Source organism: Apteryx mantelli, chromosome 14, assembly GCF_036417845.1.
Source record: "Apteryx mantelli isolate bAptMan1 chromosome 14, bAptMan1.hap1, whole genome shotgun sequence".
Lineage (NCBI taxonomy): Eukaryota > Metazoa > Chordata > Aves > Apterygiformes > Apterygidae > Apteryx > Apteryx mantelli.
The window spans coordinates 640,909-665,372 of NC_089991.1; the positions used below are offsets into that span (position 1 = coordinate 640,909).

The 24,464-nt window shown below is 51.1% G+C and overlaps 3 protein-coding genes across 8 annotated transcripts in view; 2 read left to right on the plus strand and 1 right to left on the minus strand.

Annotated features, from left to right (window-relative positions):
* Window positions 1–5,702, plus strand: part of PPP2R2B (protein phosphatase 2 regulatory subunit Bbeta) — a 107,708-nt gene extending 102,006 nt beyond the window's left edge. For both annotated transcript variants that reach the window (XM_013945976.2, XM_067304770.1), the window contains exons 7-9: window positions 3,900–4,069; window positions 4,368–4,459; window positions 5,358–5,702. In XM_013945976.2, the coding sequence (XP_013801430.1) occupies window positions 3,900–4,069; window positions 4,368–4,459; window positions 5,358–5,637 (542 nt within the window). In that variant the 3' untranslated portion in view covers window positions 5,638–5,702. The remainder of the gene's footprint in view (window positions 1–3,899; window positions 4,070–4,367; window positions 4,460–5,357) is intronic.
* Window positions 5,703–14,904: 9,202 nt separating this feature from the next.
* Window positions 14,905–15,990, plus strand: GPR151 (G protein-coupled receptor 151). Its single transcript, XM_067305049.1, has one exon. It carries the CDS (start codon window positions 14,905–14,907, stop codon window positions 15,988–15,990), a length of 1,086 nt encoding a protein of 361 aa, XP_067161150.1.
* Window positions 15,991–18,343: 2,353 nt separating this feature from the next.
* The window catches only part of TCERG1 (transcription elongation regulator 1), a 36,905-nt gene continuing 30,784 nt past the window's right edge, over window positions 18,344–24,464 (minus strand). For 4 of the 5 annotated variants that reach the window (XM_067305035.1, XM_067305039.1, XM_067305038.1 and 1 more), the window contains 5 exons: window positions 23,403–23,585; window positions 22,146–22,325; window positions 21,083–21,166; window positions 20,718–20,818; window positions 18,344–19,485 (listed from right to left, as the gene is read on the minus strand). In XM_067305035.1, the coding sequence (XP_067161136.1) occupies window positions 19,284–19,485; window positions 20,718–20,818; window positions 21,083–21,166; window positions 22,146–22,325; window positions 23,403–23,585 (750 nt within the window). In that variant the 3' untranslated portion in view covers window positions 18,344–19,283. The remainder of the gene's footprint in view (window positions 19,486–20,717; window positions 20,819–21,082; window positions 21,167–22,145; window positions 22,326–23,402; window positions 23,586–24,464) is intronic. The other variant, XM_067305036.1, reaches the window with a different exon arrangement.

The following is a 24,464-nucleotide window of genomic DNA, read 5'->3' on the forward strand; positions in this document are numbered from 1 at the left end:
CGGGTCCGTCCCCGCGGTGGCGCCGCGTCCCGGTGCCCGGACGCCGGGTCTCATCCCTGCCCTCTCCGGACGTTTTCCGGGCAGCCGGCCGTGGCCGATGCCCAGTGACCCAGGCGAGACAGGGCCCCCGTTGCCCTTCGGCCCCGACTGTGGTGTCCCATGTTAGTGCACAACTTCAGCAAGTCTCTGGAAATATAAAGGTTTTTCTCTCTGGTCTCAGTCCCACGCCTTTTGGAAGTGCAGGCATATTAAAAATGAGTGACATTTTTGACAGCAGAGAATCAGATTTATCGCGCCAGGACCTGAGTGTGTGACGGCTGCAAGCGGTAAATCGCAGAACGCAGAATCGCTGTGTTTCTGCAGGCCATTTGCCCAGCCAGCAACTCTTTGACAACCCTTGATGCCACCAGGTTCAGAACGTGCAAAAAAACCCCTCAAAGTTTGGAATAAGGCAGCCAGATCAGAAATTCGTTCTTCATCCTCCCCAAACTGATGAAATGAGTGTAAGTTGCTGATGAAGTGGCCAGCAATTTTTTTTTCTACTCATCCTTTACACATTGGGAGCTCATTAATGAAGATAGTTGTCTCATTGGTAGCTGCTCGGTGAAATACTTGCATGAACACAAATGACATTTCTGAACGGGTTGGTATACCTGTTATCTGTCCTGTCGTAGTTTCTGAACGGCAGCTTTCTGCTGAGCTAGGTATTGTAAATAAAATAAAAGGACAGGGTAGACCTAAATGAGTTTCCTACCTGCTTTAAAGACAAGGGCAGCAAAATGCGGCCGAAGCAAGGGTTGTTATGCTCTGTGACCGGCAGTCTGAATCACTGTGTCCCTCACTGCATGGTTTGAACGTTGTCCTCTGAACATTCGCATTTTCTTTCCAGCTGTGTGGTTGTGCAGCTGGCGGTGAGAGATTTTGGGGTGGCCAGGATAAAACTTGTTTGAGTTTTCTTCAGAGAATGGCCAAGAATGCGATCACGCTGCAAGAAGAACATGCACAAACTTGGTGCAGCTTGCTGAAGCCCAGTGCTAGTAGTCTAGCTCAGCGTCTTGCTGCAGGTTCGGGTCTCCTGGAGATGATGGCAAATGGCACACCAGCGATTGCTTCGAGCTGGAGGAGTGCAATTACAGTCTGATGCCTGTTTTTAAGCTGGAGTAGAGCAGATAGATAGAGAGGAAAGGTTATATTTCTATCTGGCGATCTGAAAGTGTCAAATGACAGTATTCCCATAGCCTGAGCAAGACATACCTTCCTGTTCTTGCGTTTCACGAGTGTGTCTCGCAGTCCTATGGTGACAGCTCCCTGCTGAGATTTAAAATACAATTAAGGCGCAAACAAAATTCATTTTCTTGACACTTCAGTGGCAGAAATCCTCATTTGGTATTTCCCTTTGTTCAGGTACTGTTACGTCCTTCTAGTCCTCAGCAAGCATACAGTGAATACAAGTTCAGTTTGACCTCTCCCTTGACATTTTTTTATTGATTTTCCCCCATCCCTCAGAAGTATCAGCCGCAGTCAATTGCAGTTCAGCAGATGTGTGAGTTGGAATTGAGACTGTTCATCAAAGTTCAAAATGAAAAGCAACATTGGCTTTTGGAGATGAATTCTCCAACGGAGATCTTTAATAACTGTCAATATTTAATAAAAATGCAGACGATATCACTGCACATCCCAGTCATGTTTATTTAGATAGATGCAGTTTGCTGCTCGGGGCCAGCTTTCACTTATGTGCTTCTCTTATTAAATTTTGCTTGCACACCTTATTTGAAGCGCCCGCAAGCTGCACCTCGTGTGTGTTGCTCCTGCAGTAGCTGCCGTAAGGGAGAGCAGCATCTTCCATGTACAAACACCCGCTCCGCAGGGACTGAACGAGCAGTGTGCTGCGACATTCGCACTGGCAACAGTCCTGTGAGGTGCTAACTGCGGGGCAGACGATGCATGAAGACATTGCATGAGTTGTCCAAAGCGCCACAGGAAACCGAAGGGGAGAGCAGGATTCCCGGAGCAACTCACAACTCACAGCAGGAGTAATCCTGTTCTGAAGAGCATGTAAGAAAGTGTGGAAAAAAAAAACATTTTTAAGTGCAATAGGCAGGGCAGAGAGCTCCTGTGCTTGGGATCCGCTCTTGACCCGGGCATATGTCGCTGTGCAGTCATCGGGACGTCCCCTCCTGGTGCGCAGCTAGAAGCCACATTTCCTGGGACCTCCACGCTGCGGGCCAGATCTTTATCAGGATACTGATTATCCAGCTGATCAAAAAGATGATCACTGAAAACATGCTGCCAATGCCTGTTATCAGAGCTCTCGCTTTTCCTTCATTGCAAGTTATCAGGCAAAAATGCAAAACTCGTTCCTGGTAGACAAGATGAGGAGACTCGTTCAGTGGGGTCAGGACTTGCAGCAGCAGCTGCAGGTCTTCGTGTGGATGGACCAAGGCTCGTCTGGTGAGCGATGCCGCGAAACTGGAATTACACTGGGCCAGGCACATCCTTATTTCCTAGCATGTCTGGGAGAAAAGAAATACCTTGCTTCGCCCGTAAGCTCCTCAGGGACAGAGACTCAGCTGCTGCCCAGATAGAAGAAAACGAGGTGACAGCAGAAAAAAAATCAAAGCGTAAAAACTACAAAGACTACAGTTATTTCCCTATAGCAAAAGACACTAAGGTTTCCCCTTTTTTCTTAAGGAATCACCTCTTAACTTACCTAGCAAACTTCTGAAACAAATGGCTCAAAATGCAGCTTATTTCCCAAAGATGGAACTTGTCCAACTCGTGTTTTCACTGCTGACCGCGTTATAACAAAACTGCAGAACTTCTGGTCTGTTCTGCACGGAGCATCGGGCCTGGCGACACCTCCGGCCAAAAACTGAGAGCTGGTGGTGCACGGCGCCGGGGCAGGAAGAGCGAGCTGCCTGCGCCCCGGGCTCGCTCAGCGAGGCGGGAAGCCTCCCTGCCTCTCCGGCGCTCGCCCGTCTCCCTTTCAAATTAAAACTTTCCTGCGGGTAATTGCTCGCTGCTGGCGGGGCTGGTGTTAGCGCCGAGCGGAGGCGACGGTCGGCAGCAAGATCGTTTACTGTCCCTCCAGTCCGTAGCATCTCTGTTGCTGCTGGGGACAGTGGTCCCTGCATAATAATAATAATGCCCCATTTCAAGTGATTTTCCTTTTAAAGCCATACATGTCCAGCTGATGTTACTTATAAATTGAATTTGTAAATACATTTAGTGTGGACCTTCATTGGTCTCCTTCAAGCGGCTCAAACTGTGATTTATTCAAAGACTGATCAGATTAAATCTGTAGGTTGCAGCAGCTATAAAATAGTTGCATTGACTTCCCGTTGTACCACGCATTGATTTCCAGAGAGCAGAAATGATCTGCAAGGCCCTAAATCTTTTGGGCTGCTGTAATGTTTTTGATGGATTGGTCTCCGATGATGCTTCTTGCTTATTGCACTCATTAAAAACAAAAGAGCTTCAGTTGTGCCAAGTAAAATCCTTTAAATACGTCATTTGTTTTATGTCAAACGCAGAGGTAGGGCTCATCCACCGCCGTCTCCGGACGCTCCCAGCACGCGGTGGGAGAGCGGCCACCCGGGTCCCGGGAATTTGCACCCTCCACAGCGCCCGTCCCTGGAGTGCCACGGCGGCTCCATCCTGGCTCAGCTTTTGGGAGCCTTCAAAGCCAAACCAAAGCCTCCTTTTGTAACGCTGCGTTTTGGTTTGGAAAGTGTGTGTTTTGCACCTCACACATGTTCCATGCTCTTCGAGCAGGGCAGTAGGTCCCCAGCGCCGGAGCAGCCTGCGGCGGCATGGGGCAGGGAGCACGCAGCACCCGCAGTGTCCTGTGCCATGTACCCGCCGGCTGATGTTAGGACTTGTCCTTTCCTCTTCCGCAGTTTTTGAGGAGCCTGAAGACCCAAGTAACCGGTCATTTTTTTCTGAGATCATCTCCTCAATCTCCGACGTTAAATTCAGCCACAGCGGGAGGTATATCATGACCCGGGACTATCTCACGGTCAAAGTGTGGGACCTGAACATGGAGAACCGGCCCATCGAGACCTACCAGGTAAGCGTTGGAGCGAGGTGTTCCTGCCAGAGCCGCGCTCCGGAGCGGGCAGCGGGAGGGACAGAGGGACAAGTCTGATGGATGAGAACATCCTGCCATTAAATCTTGGCCAAGAAAATGAAGAACTGTTAAATATGGGCTTGGGTGACCCGGTGAGTTGTAGCCTTGTTTGCCGTGGACAAGGACAGAGAGCTCCAGTGCGGGCTACCAGCTTGGTTGTGTTTCAGCCTTTGAACACGGTGAAGGTCCACAAAACGTGGTCGCGCTCTCACTCCTTCTGTCCCTTCTCTGCTCCCAGGTTCACGATTACCTCCGCAGCAAGCTGTGCTCGCTCTACGAGAACGACTGCATCTTCGATAAGTTTGAGTGTGTGTGGAATGGGTCTGACAGGTGAGGAAGATGGTGGGGGGACAGTGTGGGTCGGGGCGGGGGGTCCTGCTTCCCCGGGCACCGTTCTGCGCTCGGAGATACCTCAGAGACAAGAGAGGTATGACTTTTTTGGTGTTTAACATAGAGGTTGAATTCAAATCAGAACTCGGGTCTACAAGCTGTAGGAAACTTCTCTGTCACACTGGTGGCTTTCATCTCCTCCTCTGCGGTCCTTGCACTGGGCCTTCGGGTGCTTGCACAGGAGCTTGGTGCAGGGTCTGGAGAACTGTCTCAACAGTACATCATTAAAACCACCTAAATTTAGAACCTTTTATCCAAACACTTCCAAATTTCAAACACTGATGAGGGTGTCTAGAGGGCCAGATACAGTCCTGGTAGCTGATATGGTTCTGGTACTACCTCTTACCAAGTCTGGAAAAGCTCTAATCTCTTGTATGGGTTTGGATGTAGCTGGAGTCTCAGGAGGGTGACTGTTCTTGGGGGCATATTCAAGAGAATGGTGATAATGTATTTTGGCCACAGATTACAAAAAAAATCTAATGATAATAATCATCCATGCATAAATTGCACCGTCTCAGGTGGCAGGAAACATGCAGGATGGGTTGGCCACATGAGATTTCTGCAGTTTTTTCCTCCGAAGAGAATTCAGAACCATCAGAGCAAATTAATGAGGCACAACTGGGCCTCAAACCTGAATTCCAAATCTAATCTAAATCTCATTATATCGCCAGATACTCAGTTCGCCTCTAGTCAAAAGGCAGCGTGCCTCTAAAAAGGCGTGAAAATCATTCGGTTCAGGTCAGCTAAATCTTTGCCATAAAGACTGATTTCCATATTAGTTATTATCCTGGAAGGCATTTCAGGCTCAGTTACTATCCCGCCCTCCCTTCGCCCGCAGCGTCATCATGACCGGCTCCTACAACAACTTCTTCCGCATGTTCGACCGCAACACGAAGCGGGACGTGACGCTGGAGGCCTCGCGGGAGAACAGCAAGCCCCGGGCCATCCTCAAGCCCCGCAAGGTCTGTGTCGGCGGCAAGCGGAGGAAAGACGAAATCAGTGTGGACAGTCTGGACTTTAGCAAAAAGATCCTGCATACAGCTTGGCACCCTTCGGAGAACATCATCGCCGTGGCAGCGACAAATAACCTGTATATATTCCAGGACAAGGTTAACTAGGAGGACAAGTTATTCTTTAGGAATCTCATGTACTGAATACTAGTAAACACCAGATTTCAAATGTTTCTTTTCTTCCTTTCTTTTTTTTCCCCCCTTTCTCTTCCCTATTTGTTTGTGCATTCGCCCCTGTGCGCACAGCATGGTGCAGGGGCGAGCGAACGGCGCCCGGTGTCCGCTGCTCCCCGGCACCCGGCCGCCGCGGCGCGAACCGGCCTTTCCCTTACATGGGAGCCGAGAGCTAAGGCACAGCAGAGCCCCGCCAGGAGCAGGTTTGGAAGCTGCGGGCTTTCGTTGTCCCGGCGTCCTCCGGCGGCGGGGCGGCTGGAGATGTCTGCTGAGTTGAGGGTGGTGATGCAGGAGCGTGGGACAGAGGCATTCGGCTGTGGCTGGAGAAGGAGGGGACGAGTGTGCGTGCGTGCATGTGCGTGTGTGTGTGCATGCGTGCGCGTGTGCACACATGTGCGTCTGTGTGCATGTGCGTGTGCAAGAGCATGCGCGCAGCTGGGGTTTTTAATTCAAGCAATCCCATCCTGATTTTTTCCAACTTTATTCTGGAAATACTCCATCCGTTACTTTGCAAAATCGGAATGTTGTCCCCTTCGCCACTTTTCACATTTGCTCTTTTTATTATTATTATTTCCCATTTTTTACCGACAGAGACAGCAAAACCAAACATAAAATGGCAAGATCAGATTTGCAATGGACAAGCGTAAAGGGGGAGGGGATATATCTCACCAAGGCTGCTACCTTCCCTCCTCACCCCACAGAAACTCTCCTGAGGATTTGGCTTTGTAGATACTGTGGTGCCTTTTTTTAGTATACAAAATACCTTTATAAATGATGCTTTCAAAATTCATTGATTGCGAGCCAAATTGAACCTGGGCTTTTCTTCCACATTTCTTGTATTTTGTTTTGGTCATTTTTAACTGTTCTGTTGTAATCTCTTGCATGTTGTGACTATGTCTCTCTCTCTCTCTCTCTCTCTCTCTCTCTTTTCTTTTTTAATTAATTTATTTATTTATTCAAAATTTTTTAAAGATAAAATATAAGTTGCTAATTTATGACATTCTAAAAAAAAAGAAACCAACCATATATTGCTGTTAGCACCTGACAGCTTCAGAGAGAAGCTGTCTATGGTTCTACATTATAATAATAATAATAATAATAATAAAAACAATAACTCTTCCTCTTTGCATGGCAAAGCTGCCCCTTTCTACTGTAAAGATTGTTCAGGTCCCTCCTTTACTTGAGCAACTGTTCAATAAAAAAACTAAAAAAAAAAAAAGGATTTTCATTCAGTCTGAAAACTGCTCCCGCAGTGGAAAGCAAGCGGATGCGTGAGGTCAGTGGCGCCGCGGTGGCCTGGCCACGACGCTCCCCTGCGCTCAGGGCCGGTGCCGCGACGCCTGCCCAGCCCAGCGCAGAGCGAGTCCTGCCGGGGGCCGGCGCCGGGCGGGAGGCGAGGATGGCGCTGTGCTGCACCGCGCTGCCGACCCTGCTGCTCGCTCGTGCTCGACTGCGTCACGGCCGGCCAGCGGGGAGATCGCCGTCTTCAGAGGAGTGATTGCAGGAGAAGAAAAAAAAGAAAAGAAAAAAGAAAAAAGAAAAGAAAAAAAGAAAAAGAAAAGAAAAGAAAAGAAAAAAGAAAAGAAAAGAAAAGAAAAGAAAAGAAAAAAGAAAAAAGAAAAGAAAAGAAAAAAAAAAAGTGCGCTGTCTTAGAAATTTATTAAAAGTGATGGCTTTCAGGAGTAACCTTTTTTTTTTTTAAATGATTTAAAAAAAAATTAGTGAGAGTAAATGGATCATTTTTTTTAAAAGAATGTTTTCTGTTCCTGTAAAGAAAGCCTGCGGGCTGGCGTCAGCAGTAAAGTTGTCCCAAACGTGTCCCTGCGTGGCCTGGTGCGACATGAGCGCGGCGCGGCACCGCGGGGGCTCGCAGGGGCCCCGGGACAGCGGGGTGAGGGACCAGGCGGTGTCCGCACGCAAGGTGGCTGCCGTCACCGTCACCGTCCCCCTCTCACCCGGGACCAGCCCTGCCCAGTGCGTGGGACTGTTTCCGTCCCCGTGCCCAGTGCATGCGGCTGGTGCACGTCCCTGTCCACATCCCCATCCTCGTCACTGTCCCTGTCCCCCCTATCCGGCGTGTGGGCTGGTGCCCGTCACTGTGCCCATCCCCATCACTGTCACCGTCCCCCCCGACCGGTGCACGGGGCCGGTGTGCATCCCCGTCCCCGTCCCCTCATTGCACGTGGTCGCCCTGCCCAGCCCCGAGCTCCCGGCTGCCGGGGCAGCAGGGCCGTTCAGCGCATGCTGGCTAGCAGAGGTGCCCATCGGTCTGCACCTGTGGCCCGGCCGCGGCAAGTGTCCTCCGGTGGCGGCACAGCATGGGGGATGCTGGGCTCCACCGCGACGCCTCGCGGGAGACGCCTGCCTGCTCGGCGGCGCGAGCGAGGAGGAGATGAGACCGCGTTCCCATTCGTTCAGGCGTCGCTGTGCCATGAGCTGAAACACGTGGTGAGCAGGAGCTAAAATGCATTTTGCAGGGTGGTTGCAGGAACTGATTGCATTTTACTGCATGGGGACATTCATTCTAATAAATAAACTAGTTTGGGTTAATTGCTTGGACCTTACCCTTGGTCGTCTAATCAAACATCATATTTCATGGAGACCAAATCTAGCTTCAGCTCCACACAAAGGCTTGGCAGCAAATAGGCGAATTTACTGATGTGAGCGTGCTCCTGGCTTCGCGCAGCATTTGGGCTGGGATGAGCAATGCCAGCCTGTGTCACATTACACTGCACTGCACTGCACACCACACTGCACTGTGCTGCATGCCGTGCTGCATGTCGCATCACGCACCATGCACCATGCTGCACTGTGCTGCACCGTGCTGCATGCTGTGCTGCAACTGTGCTGCATGCCACGCTGCACTGTGCTGCATGCCACGCTGCACCACGCTGCACACCACACTGCACCATGCTGCATGCTGTGCTGCACCGTGCTGCATACCGCGCTGCACACCATGCTGCATACCGCACTGCACTGTGCTGCACTGCACTGCACGCCGTGCTGCACCATGCTGCATGCTGCGCTGCACCATGCTGCACCACACTGCACACCACACTGCACTGTGCTGCATGCTGCGCTGCGTGCCACGCCGCGCACCGTGCTGCATGACATGCCGCATGCTATGCTGCGCTGTGCTGCATGCCACGCCATACCGCACTGCACACCACGCTGCACCGTGCTGCAAGGGGTGACCCGCTCGTGCTGACTGCACGCGGAGCGCTGCACAACGCGCAGCCTCGGCAAGCCACCACCAGCGTGCGGCTCCGGAGGACGGCTGCGGGGCCGACTGCCGCGGGGCCGGTCTCTAATGACCGGAAGGCAACGCGACGTTACCACGGTGGGCAGGGCAGACGGGACCACAGCATTCGTGGCCAAACCGCGTGCTGAGGTGGCGCACGCTGCTGTTCCAATTTTACACTGAAAATTAGACCCTATTTCCATGGCACTCGTATATGACTCGGGTTATCGCAGTCCTGTGATATTACCTGTCCTGACCGGTGCAAGGGTTGGGTATCCTGGAGCGCAGCATGCAGGGCAGAAAGTGAGAACAAGCACTGCTGGCATGTGCCGTCCGGCTTGTGCCATTTTTGCCTGTTTTTGCCTCACTGCCCACCCTGTACCCTGTACAGGGGTCACGGCGCAAGGGAAGAGGCTGCTGCCGGCAGTAGATCACCGGGTGCCTTGGACGACTCTCATTCCCCAGGAGGACAAATCTCATTATTTGATAAAGCATTAAATCAAACCGTCCGTTCCTCCATAGCCCACGCGCCAATCCGCTGCTGTTCCCGACGATGAACTCAAACAGGGGCCCCTAATTAGAAGCTGCAGGGCACGGCTCACTGTCATGGAAATGCTATTCAAACAGACACTCATTTACCTTCCCATTAACTGCACGACCTTAATCTACCAAAACGTGCGTGGATTCAAGCCCGGGCTCCTCCTCGGCGTGCCAAGCGCTTCCAGGCAGGGCAGCGGGACGCTGCTGTGCGCCCGAGAGCCTCCGCGCAGACCCAGATGCTCGGGGAGCTCCTCGGCGTTTCCAGCGAGGCTTCTGACGTCTAAAACAGCCACGTCTGTAAAACCCATATTACAGATACCGTGCTTTAGACGCTTGTCACAGAGGAACCGTCCTTGCATCAGGAGTTTGCAAAGGATGCTCCCAGGACATCTCAACCCAGTCTCTCTGGGGCGCCAGCACGGTAGACAAGGTATCTCAGTGCCACAAACCTGGTGAAAGTAGAGACAGATGACCTGAACTGGGTTTAGTGACTGACAGACACTAAATGGTGATATTTATGATGGAAGGTCTCTCTTGTGCTCTTTTTGGAGTGCAGATATTGGTAAAACCTTGCAGCTGCCCGGATCCTCAGCCTTGGTTGGAGAAACCAACCATGAACCATCCACATGCCAGAGCAGAAACCAACCATGAACCATCCACATGCCAGAGCAGAAACCAATCAACCAACCACATCCTGGAGCAGGAACCAACCACCAACCATCCGCGTCATGGAGAAGGTCCCAGCTGTCAGGGTCCTAGACGTGGCCCGGGAGAGACAGCGGCAACACGTCCGCATGTGGGGCACGAGCTCAGGGCTACAGGGATTGCTGCTCGTTAGGAGCAATTACACACCAGTGAAATGTTAGGAGAAGATCAGTGATATCAGTGGAAAATTAAATAGATTATTTGGGACTGGAGGTTCTTATTCATTCCTACAACTGAGGGTGAGATAGGATAAAATTAGACTTATACGACCATTATTAGCTGCTGCCTATAATCATTGTTCAGGAACAGCCGAATTCTCACAGTGCAACGAAGCGTGGAATTAAAGTAAAATCACAAAGATCATAATAAATAGTCTATTCTTCCCTCCCCGGGTTTCCGGAGGGAACTAATTCACCGATAGCTTTCTTCCCTGTGAGTCTTGGTTTGTTTTTGCGCTTGTCGGTTCATGCTAACCCATACGGACACCTGAGCGTAACTCCCGGTCAGGCAGGCCGAGAGGTTAAAACGCCGTCGTGAGGCCCTTAGCCGGGTGCACACAACTGGAAGTTGCTGCAGGAGAAGTTGGTCATGCGTTACACAAGGGAAACAGAGCTATTTCCAAAGCTTGCTTGAGGGAACATGAAGGAAGGGAGCAAGGAAAAGCTCTGATGAGATAATACCCACTTAATGTTGCAAAATAATACTAGAAGTTGAACACTTTACCATGCTTTATCATTTGCTTTGAGGACCAATGAAAGCAATTTACACACAGGGCAGAGTTACAAAACCAATGGTTCAGCCACCGTCAGGGTCATCTGACACCACGTCCTCAAGGCAGCGGCAGCTAATGGTCGAGGAACGTCTCACAAAACCCATGAAATGGACAAATTGCACTGATTTAAACAAGCGGGGCAGCAACGGAGCAGTCAGCTACCATCTGGTGCCGACCCGGGTGGCGAAGGAGCCTCAGGCAAAAGAGCTTTTACTTTTGGGCACAAACCAATCAATCACAACGGTTTGTTTTGTGTTATTCCCCCCATTCGTTCCTGATCTCCCTCCCGCCGTCGGAGACGGGCCGCAGTTTCACTGACAGTATTTCCAACAGCCAGAAGCCATCGCCCTCGGGGGACCCTGATGGGTCTCTCCAGGAGAGGCGAGGAAGCAAAAAGGAGCAGGTAACCGCAGAGGAGCAGCTCGTCCCTTCCGGAAACAGCGCCGAAGGCGCCGGCAGCGCACAGCGCGCCGCGTGGGCGACACGAGCGGGATCCCGCCGGCCGCGGCAGTGATGGACCGCGTGTGCAGAGCCCCTGCCGGGCAGGGCGGCTGCGTGGACGGGACCTTTCACGCCTGTGTCGCCCTCCCGGAGGGGACGGTGACACGTCAGAGGTACAGGCAGCAACGCAAATCCAGCTCAGAAGAGTAGGTCGATAGTTTATGAACATTTACGGATCAAACTCCTTTTTGGAAAACGGCAGAATTAGTGGCTGACCAAAAAGCTGTGCAACAGCCGTGCTGCACCAGGGCAAGCAGCAAGGCAAGTGATTAAAATGCGATAGTGAGCACAGACCTGCGCCACGCCAGCGGCCCGGATGGTGGCTGCAGCCCAGATGTGCAGCTCCCCGTGAACCGCACATCTGCCCGTGAACCGCACATCTGCCCGTGAACCGCACGTCTCCCGTGAACCGCACATCTGCCTATGAACTGCACATCTGTCCATGAACCACACATCTCCCGTGAAGTGCACGTCTCCCGTGAACCGCACGTCTCCCTGTGAGCAGCTCCCCGCTGCACAGACACAGCCGGAGCAGCAGCGGCCTCGCCAGGCTCTCGTGCTCCATCCACGGACGCACCGAGTGCACCGGCCCCTTTGGGGATGGTGCTGCGAGAAGCACTCACGTTTGAGCCAGCGCTACGCTACGTGTCTCGTTAGCCGTCTGGCAGCGTCGGCCCTTCCATGGAAGCAGAGCAGCTTGCAGCCCCGCGGCCTCCCTGCCGGCCGGTGCCTCCCCGCACAGGCGCGGTGGCGCAGGAACCCGGCCCTGAACCGCCAGCTCCAGCCCCGCGGCCATGGCCGGGCTGCAGAGCTGCAAAGGGCTGGAGACGCGGCCCTGAGAGCCGCATCCAGGCACCCAGCGGTTAACACAGCGGCTGAAACCTTCCTATGAAAGATAAATCTTGGCGCTACCGTGCCGCCAAAGTGATGGGGACAAGCGTTAGCCCGATGGAGCCGTAGGAACTCGCTGTCGCGGAGACGGTCTGTTCTGGTGCAGGGAGGACACGGACACCAGCAAGCAGAGGACTCCTGGTGGGACCTTGGGAAACGTCTGGCAACGAGCTGAGCGTCCTGGCTAAGGACGCTCTGGGAAGATGCTCTGCTGCCCCTGCTCCCTGGCTCCCGTGGCGTCCCGCAGCAGGCGCCTTTGGGACGAGCCCCGCTCCCGGCGCTCAGGCCTCGCCGCCTTGGGCCATCGCCTCCCACCCCACCGGCTCGGCGGAGCGGGGCTCTGCCGGCGCTTGGCCTGGACACCCCGAAATGAGGGCAAAGTGCCGCCGAAGGCCGTGTTAGCGGCCGAAGAGCCTGCAGCTTTCCTCCTGCGCCAGCAGCTCCAGAGACCTTCGGCCACGTGCAGGTGCCGCCTGCCGAGGTGCAACCCCAGACCCGCAGCTCCCCCGGTCGCAGCCCAGCGCCCCGAGCCAGGGCTCTGCCTGCAGCCCGGACGCCCGGCCCGCGCCGGCTCCTTCCAACCGGCGAGCAGGGCCGGGACCGGGTTCAGGGCCAAGGTTGGGTTCGGCTGCCCCCAGCGCGGCTCCCGCACCGCCACCGCTGCCGTCACCGCACCCCCCTGCACCCGCAGCCCCAGACCTAGGGGTTTGCCCACAAAATAAGCACATAAACAAATGTTAACGAACAGCTGGTCTCCATAAAGAAGATAAATTAAAATTAATAACAATCTTACTCACTTAATGAGCAAGTTAACCGTATTTTAAAGACAGAGCCATAAAACACGCACGGCCTCCCGCAGTGATGTGCCAGGCTGAGCGGAAAGAAATCCATTTGCTGGCGGAGCGGGGCCCCCTCACGGTTCCACGGCGAGCGGCCGCAGCCAGCACCGGTCGCGGCCAGCGGGCTGCCTCGGCTCGTTTTCCCCATCCCAGGTGAGACGCTGCGGCCGTCGTTTTCCCGAGGGCACTTCTGTGTTTCCCGCGGGCGGCTGCGGCGCTCCGCAGCTCCGCGCTGGATGCAGACACAAACCCAGGCGGTCGAGCAGCACTGCGGTCCCGGGGCCGCTCGCGGGCGCCGCTGGGCCAGGCCGGTCCCGTCCCGTCTGGTCCCACTGCGCCACAGCCGGGCTGGAAGGTTTCAGACGCTTCCGGTAGCTCTCCATGGACATCGACTGACCTGCTCGTCAGCGCTTTCTCTGGTCACCCTTCATCGCTGCCAAAACTTCTCTGTGCTCCATTTTTAACAGACTCTTCATTTGTTCGTAAAAAAGAAAAATTTAAAGAAACTTAAAATTAAAACAAAAATACAGCTGTATCATCTGGCTAGATCGCAATTGTCAGAAAAGCACAGCAACCAAGGGAAAAAAATGCTTTTAAAATAAGCAAAGCCAGACTATTATGAATCCAAAATTAGGGAAAGGCAGCAAAAGCAGCTAGGAAATAAAAAAGTCATGACAGTGATGATGATAAACTAACACAGGCATTGAAAATACAGACAGCAGGTAAATCAGCTGGATGATGACTGGTAGGCTGAAGATAAAAGGTTTCCTGCAGGCACCAGGATCACGACGGCACTCAGGGATCGGCCGCGGCACCCCGCTCCGTACGTGCATGAAAGCAACGCCGGCTCGAAGGGACGACGAGGTTCCTCCAGGGGACGATGGGCAGGAGAGCAGCAGCACGCGGCCGGTGGCAAAGGGTCCTGGGAGACTCCGTCGGGTCCGAGCGGAAATGAGTTAATGAGCCAACGTCCGAGCTAAGGCCGCATCCCCATGGCCACCCCTTGCTGCCGTGGGCCGTGGGCCGAGGCCCTCAGTCGGCGTCCGCCCGCGGCCCCGCATCCACCCAACGGCAGCGACCCCCCGAGACCCCAGAAACCGCCTGGCTCCCAGGGCCGGCAGCAGCACGGCGCCTGGCTCGTGTGGACCTGCTGGCTGCTCCGCAGGGGAACCCGTGTCCCGCCGCGCCCCGCCGCGCGGCCGGGCGCTGTGGGGCCGGTGCCGCTGCGGTGCCCATGCTGCTGTCTGACAAGCGGGGACTGCGCCACGCCTTAACGGTGCGCAGCTATTCTGCCCCCGTCTTGCAATCACGCAGAGCCGCGCGCTACTGGCGCCTGTGCAGCCGTTATTACCGTGGCCGGAACCACCGTCGGGGCCCGGGCACCGTGCGAGGCAGGAGAGGCGCCGCCGAGAGCTGCCCGGGGTGCAGGGACGAGCCCTGGCCCCCGCCGCCCCCGCCGCCCCCGGCCGGGCACGGAGCGGCCCCGAGGGCTCCGCGGCTCCGGCGCCGAGACGGGAGGGGAGGAGCCGCCCCGTCCGGCCCCGTCCGGCCCCGCTGCCGCTCCGGGGCTCCGCCGGGGGCTCCCCGCGGCGGGGGCGGCCCCGGGCCCGCGCTGGCCAATGCGGCCGTCGGGGCCGAGCCGGCGGCGGCCCCGCGCCCATATAGGTGCTGCGCGGCGGCGGCGGCGGCGGGCGCGGGGCGGCGGCGGGGCCATGAACGCGTCGCTGGTGCGGCCCGACGGCGCGGCCGGGCCGGGGCCGGGGCCGTGGCGGGCGCTGCCCGCGCTGGCGCTGTCGGGGCTGGCGGCGCAGGCGTGCGCGGCCGCGGCGCTGCGCGGTGCCCGGCGGCCTCCGCTGCCGCCCGCGCTGCTGCTGGCGGCGGCGCTGGCCGACGCGCTGCTGCTGCTGCTGGCGGCCCCGCTGCGCGCCGCCGCCGGGCGCCTGGGCCCCGCCGCGGGCCGCGCCGCCGAGGGGCTGCGCCTCGCCTGCCTGGCCGCGCGCGCGCTGGCGCTCGCCGCCGCCGCCGCCCGCCCCGGCCGCGCCGTCGGGGCCGCGGCCGCGCTGGGCGCCTGGGCGGCCGCCGCGCTGCTGGCGCTGCCGCGCTGGCTGCCGCGGCGCCGCGGGCCGCTGGCGGCGCTGGGCGCGCTCGGCCCCGTCGTGGCGGCGGCGGCGCCGCTGCTGGCGGCCGCGGGCTGCGCCGGGCGCGGCCGGACGGGGCGGGCGGCGGCGCCGCTGCTGGGGCTGGCGGCGGCCTCGGCGGTGGCGGGGCTGCCCGAGGCGGCGGCGGCGCTCTGGGGCTGGGCGCGGCGGCCGGGGGGGCCCGCGCCGCCCCGCGCCCTCCTGGCGCTCTCGCCGCTGCTCGGCTTCGCCCTGGCCGCCGCCGACCCGCTGCTGCTGCTGGCGCTGGCGCCGGGCGCCCGCGCGGGGCTGCGCGGGCTCTGCGCGCGGCTGCGCTCCGCCAAGCCGGGCGCCGCCGCCGCGCCCGGAACCGCGACGGGGACGGGGACGGGAACGGGGACGGGGCCGCGCCGCGCCGAGCCCCGCGGCGCCCTGGAGCCGGGCCCGGGGCCGCCCGACGGGACGGGCCGCGAGGAGGCCCCCGACGGGCCGGGGCCGGGGCCGGAGCAACCCCCCGACGGGCCGGAGCGCCGCTCAGCACCCCCCGAGGCGGCGGCGGCGGCCGCGGGCTCGGCGCTGCCCGACGTGGAGCAGTTCTGGCACGAGCGAGCGGCGGAGCCGGACGCGGCGGACAGCGACCCCGTCCCCTGGGAGCGCGGCGAGGAGCCCCGGCGCCCCTGAGCCGCCGGGCCGGGCTGCGTCGGGCCGGGCCGCCCCCTCCGACGTGCGGATCCCCCCGACGTGCAGCTCCTCCGGACATGCAGATCTCCCCCGAGGTGCAGCTCCTCCGAACGTGTGGATCCCTCCCCAAGGTGCAGGTGCTCCAGACATGTGGATCCCCCCTGAGGTGCAGCTCCTCCGGAGATGCGGATCTCCCCCAAGGTGCAGCTCCTCCAGAAGTGCGCATCCCCCCCCGAGGTGCAGCTCCTCCGGATGCGCGGATCCCCCCCGAGGTGCAGCTCCTCCAGATGTGTGGATCTCCCCTGAGGTGCAGCTCCTCTGGATGTGCAGATCCCCCCCGAGGTGCAGCTCCTCTGGACACGCAGATCCCCCCCGAGGTGCAGCTTCTCCAGACATGTGGATCCGCCGAGGTGCAACTCCTCCGAACGTGTGGATCCTCCCCAAGGTGTAGGTGCTCCAGACATGTGGATCCCCCCTGAGGTGCAGCTCCTCCGGAGATGCGGATCTACCCTGAGGTGCAGCTCCTCCGGACGCGTGGATCCCCCCCGAGGTGCAGGCCCTCCAGACATGCGTATCTCCCCTGAGGTGCAGCTCCTCCGGATGCGTGGATCCCCCCCGAGGTGCAGCTCCTCCGGATGTGTGGATCCCCCCCGAGGTGCAGCTCCTCCAGACATGCGGATCCCCCGAGGAGCAGATGCGCCCCTCGGCCTGGCCCCACTGTAGTGCCCTGCCGATCCCGATCCCGGAGGTCCGAGGCCCACGCACACACTGCCCCGGTGGATTGCCTGCTCCTGAGCTTCGAGGGCGAGTGTTTTTTTAAGCCACGCTGACTTCAGAGCCGCTGCACAGGGTTGGATGGACTGCTGTAATTGTAAATCGGGACTTTGTGTAAGGTTTAAGTCACCCTCTTAAGTGGGCACAGAGTTTAAAGGATTTTGCTAACTCAAATGCGCTTACTGTGGGACAATTTTTCTTTTTTGAATGGACACTATCATTGCATGTACCTTTAGACACCTTTTCCTTGGAACAGTTCTGCTCACCTTGTACTGTGCTTCTGCATAAGTTACTTGTGTCAAAGTCTGTTTTCAAATGTGAGCAAATAAAAAGTGAAATGTTTGCCTTAATTAGGCAATCCAAAGCTCATTATCTTAAGACTATCTGACATTCAAAAATAACATGAAGAATTTGTTAAATATTAGGGAAACGGTGCTAATTGAGGGTCTGATTTCCTAACACAAGCTGAACTGTCGCAGCCTCAGGGTTTCTCCAGGTCCAGTACTAAAACCGGGAACTTGTGTAGCTCTGCAACCCCCAACATATCAGCGCAGCATTGGTGTCAGCAAAATCAAGGAAAGTCTGAGCCTAAAAAATTCCTAATCGCTCTTGTAGCCTCCCTTGCCAACAGGCCTTGCTGCAGTAATTCCTCTGTGACAGTCATGCATCCAGAGTTGAGCTGATTTTTGTACTTCCCAAGTGGGACTACAATTCACCGACAAGCCTAACGTGGATGGCCTTAAGCAAGCCACCATCCTACTTTCTGGCCTTCCACTCGCAGCGAAGGCCTTGCCCTCGACCGGTTTCCAGACGATTTGGGTACAGCCAGACCGATGACCTTACAGGGCACCACAAGCTGGCAGTCTGGCACAGAGTCCTCTGTGTTGGGGTGGCTGAGGTCTGGCACTGAAGACCACTAACTTATCTGCACAGAAACAGGTCACTTTTTAGGTCTTTGCGAACAGGGAAATTTAAGGTGTGTTTACACAGACCTATATGGAGCTACTGGGAGCAAAGCTTTCTTAAATCTGCAGCAGGCAGAGCTCAGTGAGAATGCTTTGCCTAAATTCAGCAGGGTACATGATCTTACTAGAACCATCATGGTTTAGATATCAGTGGTACAAAGCCCTCCCAAGTCTGTCCTGGTTCTCAGGACTACTTGGCAACTCCCCATGGCTGGCCCCCCCAAAATATTTTTCTCGTGGAGGAATCAATCCTTCCCCACCCCTCAACCCTTGCCAGCAAAGGGACAAAAGGAAGAGAGCTATGTCAAATACTGAAGAAACAAATAGAAGGAAATATACTGATGCCACCTTTCCTAAAATCTCATTTAACAAAAAGACTGAATAATTAAACTAGAAAAATTGTGAAATGCGATTTGCAAATAATTGTTTGGCACCCAGCTGCACATACATTGATCTGAATGTTGTTGATGAAATTTAATTTGATGTTACACAGTATCACGAGCACTGTTTTGCCAGACACAGCCAAAAATTTAGGCAATATGGCTTAGGTTTTGTTTGCTTTACTCTTAAATTCACAGCTAACAAAAACTAGCATTAGGCCTGTACAATCCATATATAAAAAGGGTTGGTTTATTGTAGTTCAAATACATAAACTGAACAATCCCAACATTTCAAAATTAAACTTTAGAAACACAAGTTTAACATTCAAAACAGGAGTATAGTTTACAAGAATTGCCCAGAAGGGAAATCCACAGTCTAATCCAGAAGTATGTAAAGATCACTTTCTCGTAAATAAAAATGTGTTTATACAACCGTCCTGTTCTGTTCTGGTAACCACTGATATTTACCAAGTGTTTCCAACTTCGAGTAAAAATTATTAGACAAATCTTCACTTGGGCAGAGCAACCTGATTTCATTTCTAATTCATGGAATAGGGTAGGGAACAAAGCAGATCTGTGAACAAATTTAATTTGGTCTCTGTAGTCCTAATTCTCCTCTCACATAGCTGTAACTCTGACTTTAATGGATTTAGTTCCATTTACAAAGCTGAAAGCAAGCAGAGAATCAGGACTTGTGTTTCCAGAACATGGTCTTCAGTCATCAATAATTTAAGCTATGAGACAGCATTTCATCTCCTCAGACAGGTGACCCTGGCTAACCATTAGGAAGTTTGTGGTACATCTGTAGTCTAAGTTCAAACCACAAGCGCAATCATCCTTAAGACTTGCATATGTAACACTGGTGAGAATGCCTCCAAACATCAGACACCCACACCTCATATACAGATATTCCATTGCTCTGAGATCTGAAGTTACTAGACACAGCCCACGCATCGGGATTTTTTGTCAGTCATGCCCCACAAAGAAAATCATAAATATCTTTGATGTTCTCTTTTTACAGAGACCATTTTATGTTCACAAATGCTGTTTCTTCCTCTGCTCCTCAGATGGTTTTGCAATATATTCACGGTAATGTATATGTATAAACCTGACAGATGGCTCATGCAAGCTTTTTTGAATTAACAGATACCCTTGGCTTAAGAGTATTTCATAATTATTTTGTTGTTCGTCTTGTAGGCTCTGAAGCTGTGGGAGGTGGAGGCGGACCTCGACGGTCCAGGTCATCTACGTAGGACACAATCAGTTTGCGTCTCTCTTCTGGTACGCAGTCGAGTACCAGATACCGCTTGTCATTCTGTAAAATCTTCTCTACATCTTTCAGATGCTGATCTGACTCCTGGATCAACTTTTTGGATCTGAAAGCAAGTATAAAAATTACCATCTGACAGTCATCCAGGAAAATACACAGAACGCACTGGGAATCCATCCTCTTCCCAGTGGCGGCTGGTATGCACTTACAGAAGCTGCCCTTGCCATAAGAAACTGCAGGTAGGATCAATGGGAAAACAAAGCAAAGGAAGGGTGCAGTGCCTTGCGTACCTCCTTAGCTAGAAAGATGCCACTTTAGGTCAGAACTAGTCGCATCAAAAACACTGTCTAGGCACAGGAAATAATGTTTGTGGCCACTAGTAGTGCTATATTAATTAATCATCATGGAAGACTCACATCTCTGGGTGAAATGGCCTTGTACAGCACTATATGAACTATACAAATGCTAAAATCTAAGGGTGGGGAAATAGAGTTATATCAAGCATCCAAATGTGGTAAACTATTAGCATTTGTATATTTAAGTCTCAGCTACCGTCCAGCTTGATTAATAAGCTGTGTCCATCACATCAACTCAGGGCATTTTAATTGAGCTTACTGACAGCAGTGGCACCTGAAACCAGATCTCCAATACAGTGCAGCACTGACTGCAAATGGAAGCATGTAGTTCATTAGGATGTGAACAGCTTAATTGTTTCCTTTATATGTGATCTCTGTTTCTAATAGGAAATTTGTTTTGATCCCCAAGATTCTGTAGCAGCCTTAACATCCCCCAAAACTGAGTGAGTTAACTGCTTTGTGAGTTAACTGCTTTTGTAAATCTGCCAGCATGTAAGACATTCTTTTAATGAAATTCTCCCACAGAAACCTAAGAAATTATTTTTATTTTTATTATAAATTTCAACATAGCCAATATTTCTTTGCTGTCTACTCCAGACTCCTGAAACAGAGGCCTCACCTCAGCATCAATCCCTCTTAAGTCTAAACCAAGGACCGACACAAACATGAAAGCTGGTCCAGGCTTGCTGCAAGATGAGTTTAATGCCTGACAGTTCAGAATATGCTGAATACTACTCTGAAACCAACCAGAATCTGACATTTGTGTTAGTTTGATCTTCAGTATTTGTTAATCATCAGCAGAAATGTCAAAATAAAGCAAATAGAGACGTCTACCTGCTGCAAATTTTTTTTGACATGTTACGAGAGGTTAATAAAAGTGTAATGCAGACACCAAATTATGTTAAGACAGGAAAAGTTTGTTGCCATTTATATGGAAAAACGCAATAAAAAAATTAGTCTTCATTAACATTATGCTACACACCTGTATGTTATAAATTTGGTCTCTTTCAATAGCGTCCGGAAGTCAGCTTTGGCAGTAATATATTTGTCTCTAATGTACTCCTCAAACTCCCTTTGTTTTTTCTGAAAGAAAAAGACAAGCTTAAAATCCTGAATACCTGAAAAGCCTACAGATTAAGTACGTCATGCAACTGAGCATACTGAACATAAGCAATAAATTACATGTAAATTATATTTTTCCTTATTTTTGCATTTTTAATTAAAAAAGACTTAATTAAACAATATTTCTGTTTGCCTAAAGCAGAGACCACTTCAGAAACCACTAACTTTCTTTCTCTGTATACTGCACAAGGCTAAAAGTTAGCAACAGTGATACAAAGCTCTTACCCTGTCACTGGAAGAAAATTTAATGCACCTTGGATCTTCTTTAATGATTTTTTTCACTTCTTTCCATGTTGATGTTAAAGTTATCTTTCAAAAAGAAGCAAAATTGGTTATAATTACAAGAAAATCATTAGATTCTAAGAATAGGAATGTAAATGTCACTACATCTGAAATTCACACTGAAACAAGTTAAAAATACAGCAACAACTTTGAAGTGTTGGGTTTTAATCATTTCTACTACTATTTTAATAATTTTAATTAGATGATTGTAAAATTTCCCTTTTTATATTGTGATTTTTATATTGGCTTTTTTATTTGAGATAGCATTTTTAAACCAAAATGCTCACAAATATCATTTACATTCCAACATCTTTTTTTCCTGGTATGTATTTATGTATACATAAATTCAAAATTACCTATAAAAACTTGCTGCAAAGTTACATGCCTGTCATTTTATTCTGTTACACTAAAAACCTGCCTGACATTCTAGGCACTTGTAACTAATGCATTAAAAATTAGTTTAAAACTTCAGTGTTGAAGAAAGCTGAGAGAAGTTGGAACATGATTAAAAAAAGAGCAAGACTCACTAAAACTCCACAATACAGAAGGGGTGATAGTTTTTGCATAGCATTTATACAGAATAGAAGTTCATATTCAGTAGCACAAGATGAAGTAGGAGAATATCAAGACAGAAAGACTTAGTAAGATTATTTACAGATATTCATTAAGACAAACATATGGGATATTTAAAAGAGCAAGATGTCATTAGTAAAAAATATCAAATAACTCAATGCTGAAGAAACATAACATCCTACAGGAGATTAAAAAAAAATCACTGATTAGAAGTTCAAATATGAATAAACTAAATGCCAAACAAATAAAACTCAAGATAAACAGGTAAGGAAACAAACTGCACAAATTCTGCTATGAAGAAAAGACGGTGTTGAAGCAAGTGAAGGGGCCCAGGGAAAAGATTATTCAGCTTAAGTGACAGAAATCCAGAAAAAGATAAATCACAATGGGCTGACAAAACAGGATTTGAAGTTCGAGTATATACAGCTCTTACCGCTGATGTTTCATCCAGAAGTTGCCTAAAGTGCTCCCTCTTCTTTTTGGTAAGTGCTTCAATGTGTTCATTAAAAAGCTTCTCTTTTTCTTCTCTTTCTAGCAGGGAGCCAGATTCCCATCGATGATCTTTGCGGAGAGTTCTTCTGGTATCAGACCATGACACATCTGAAGAACGCACCTGAGACAAAAGATAATGATTTTTAAAAATAATTTCTTCTGTGGTTCACCAATAATTCTTATGCACTTCTTAATTTTTTCGTTAATTTGGAAAAAAAAAAAAAATAAAGCTAAGAGACTATGGCAGCTTTCCTACAAATACTAAACAAGCAATGGCACACAGAATTACTTTGCATCTGTTCAAATGCAGACAGAGATATCCCACTGACCTGACTCAGTATTCGCTCTCTCACTCTCAAAAAAAAAAAAAAAAAAAAAATCCAGCACCCTCCTCCCCTATGCATAACATGCTATGTTAACCATAAGTGGCCTGGAAAGGCAGCCTCTGAGATAATTATTTACAAAGAGCCCCCGGGAGCTTCAAAATGCTTTGGTTTTAATCCAAAGAGCATCCTTCAAGGAGCTGTTGCATTCTGTTACTAGCTATACCGTCAGACCAGAGTGACAAGCCATTTATATCCTGTCCCCAGATAAAGAAAAGACTTCAATGCTGACACCTGGAACTGACCACTTGTAACATGCATGGATTTTTTATTTTACACCAGGAGGCAAGGGCCTAGTACACGTGCAAATGAAACCTTATTTTGCTAATCCAACCCTCTTAATAGGACATTCACCATACAGGAACTGCTGTCTCGCAGGTTAGCTCAACTAGTGCAACAGAGTAAACACAGAACAGCACAGAAATGATAAGATAAAGACACTACATTTGGAGCATGATGAAGAAGAAAAAAGCTTAAATTGGTGAAATATTCCTAATGTTCAACTTTACCTAATTTTCCACAGACATACAAAAATTTCCAGTAGCATGTCAAAAAAACCAAACCAAACCAACAAACCACTGCCATCACTAGTGATATTCTATAGTAGCATAGCAGAACACCGACCCTGTGAAAGCAAAGCATTTTCTTCCAATCAAGGTGAAACTCCCAATGGTGAAAAAAGAGAAGGGGATATGATTTCTTCCATATAAACTTAACTACAAATGCTGAAGAGCTCCTATATAGTCAACAATTAAAAAAATAACACTGAAAACTCCTAGAACAAATAAACCAGGAGAGAACTATCCATGTCTTACCATGTCAGATAGAAGCGCTTTGAAATTCTGGATAGCTTCTTCCCGTTTGTGCTGCTCACGTTCTCTATCAATTTCCTTGGTTTGTTCAGAACGAGCTTTCTGAACTTCCCTTTCTCGTTCACGCAAACTTGCCTCAATGCGAGCTTGTCTTTCTAGCTCCTTTTCTTTTTCGGAATCTAAATTCTGAAATATAAGAACATAACCTTTTCTCAATTAAAACACTAAGACAACATCTTTCACATTTTCATTATGCACTTAGTAAATAAAGGATTAAAACAAGATATTATCCTGTATAATCAAACTAAGAGCATTTTGGAATAAAATACTTTGAGTCAAACCACTTCTTTATAAAGTGGTTTGAGATCTATGGATTAAAAAAAAACAAAAAACACACCCTGCTTTAACAGCTGTGTTAAAGTATTAAAAGTATTATAGGGTTTACACTGGGGAAAGGGAATTTTGGTCACAATGCTGATCACAGAACAATCATTCTTGGGAGCATGTTCCTTGTGTGCAGTGACAAACTCTAAATAATTCTGCAGTGCCCTACTATTTATTTGTCTAGTTTTAACTTCAACCATTAATTCCTTGGAAGAGGAGGGTAGGAATATTAGTTTGAGACAGAAGAACCAGAGAAGGAACTGCATGTGAACCATTTATATTCCTGAAGGAAGCCTAGCTGAAATTAAAATCACAGCAAAGAAACCAACACCCATTCTGGTTGGAAGCAATCAGCGTGGTGTCTGTACCTTCCAAAGTTTTATAGTTAATAGCTTTACAGCAGTCTCTACCTTTCTTGCTCTTCTAGATAAATTCCCCCAAATATGTGTGTGTGTGTGTATGGGCACATGTATGCATGCACGCACATGTGTGCCACAAACATTTGCAGCAGTAGTAGTACAAGGGATAGCACTTGCAAGTTTTAAGCTTTCATTCAGGGGTATATCTATAAACAGCTACGGTATAGTATTCTCTTTGGCAAAGAACTGGAACACGTACTAATCTATCTTCTATTTAGTTACTTAATACATTAACAGAAATGTAAACAGCAGGAGGTGCAAG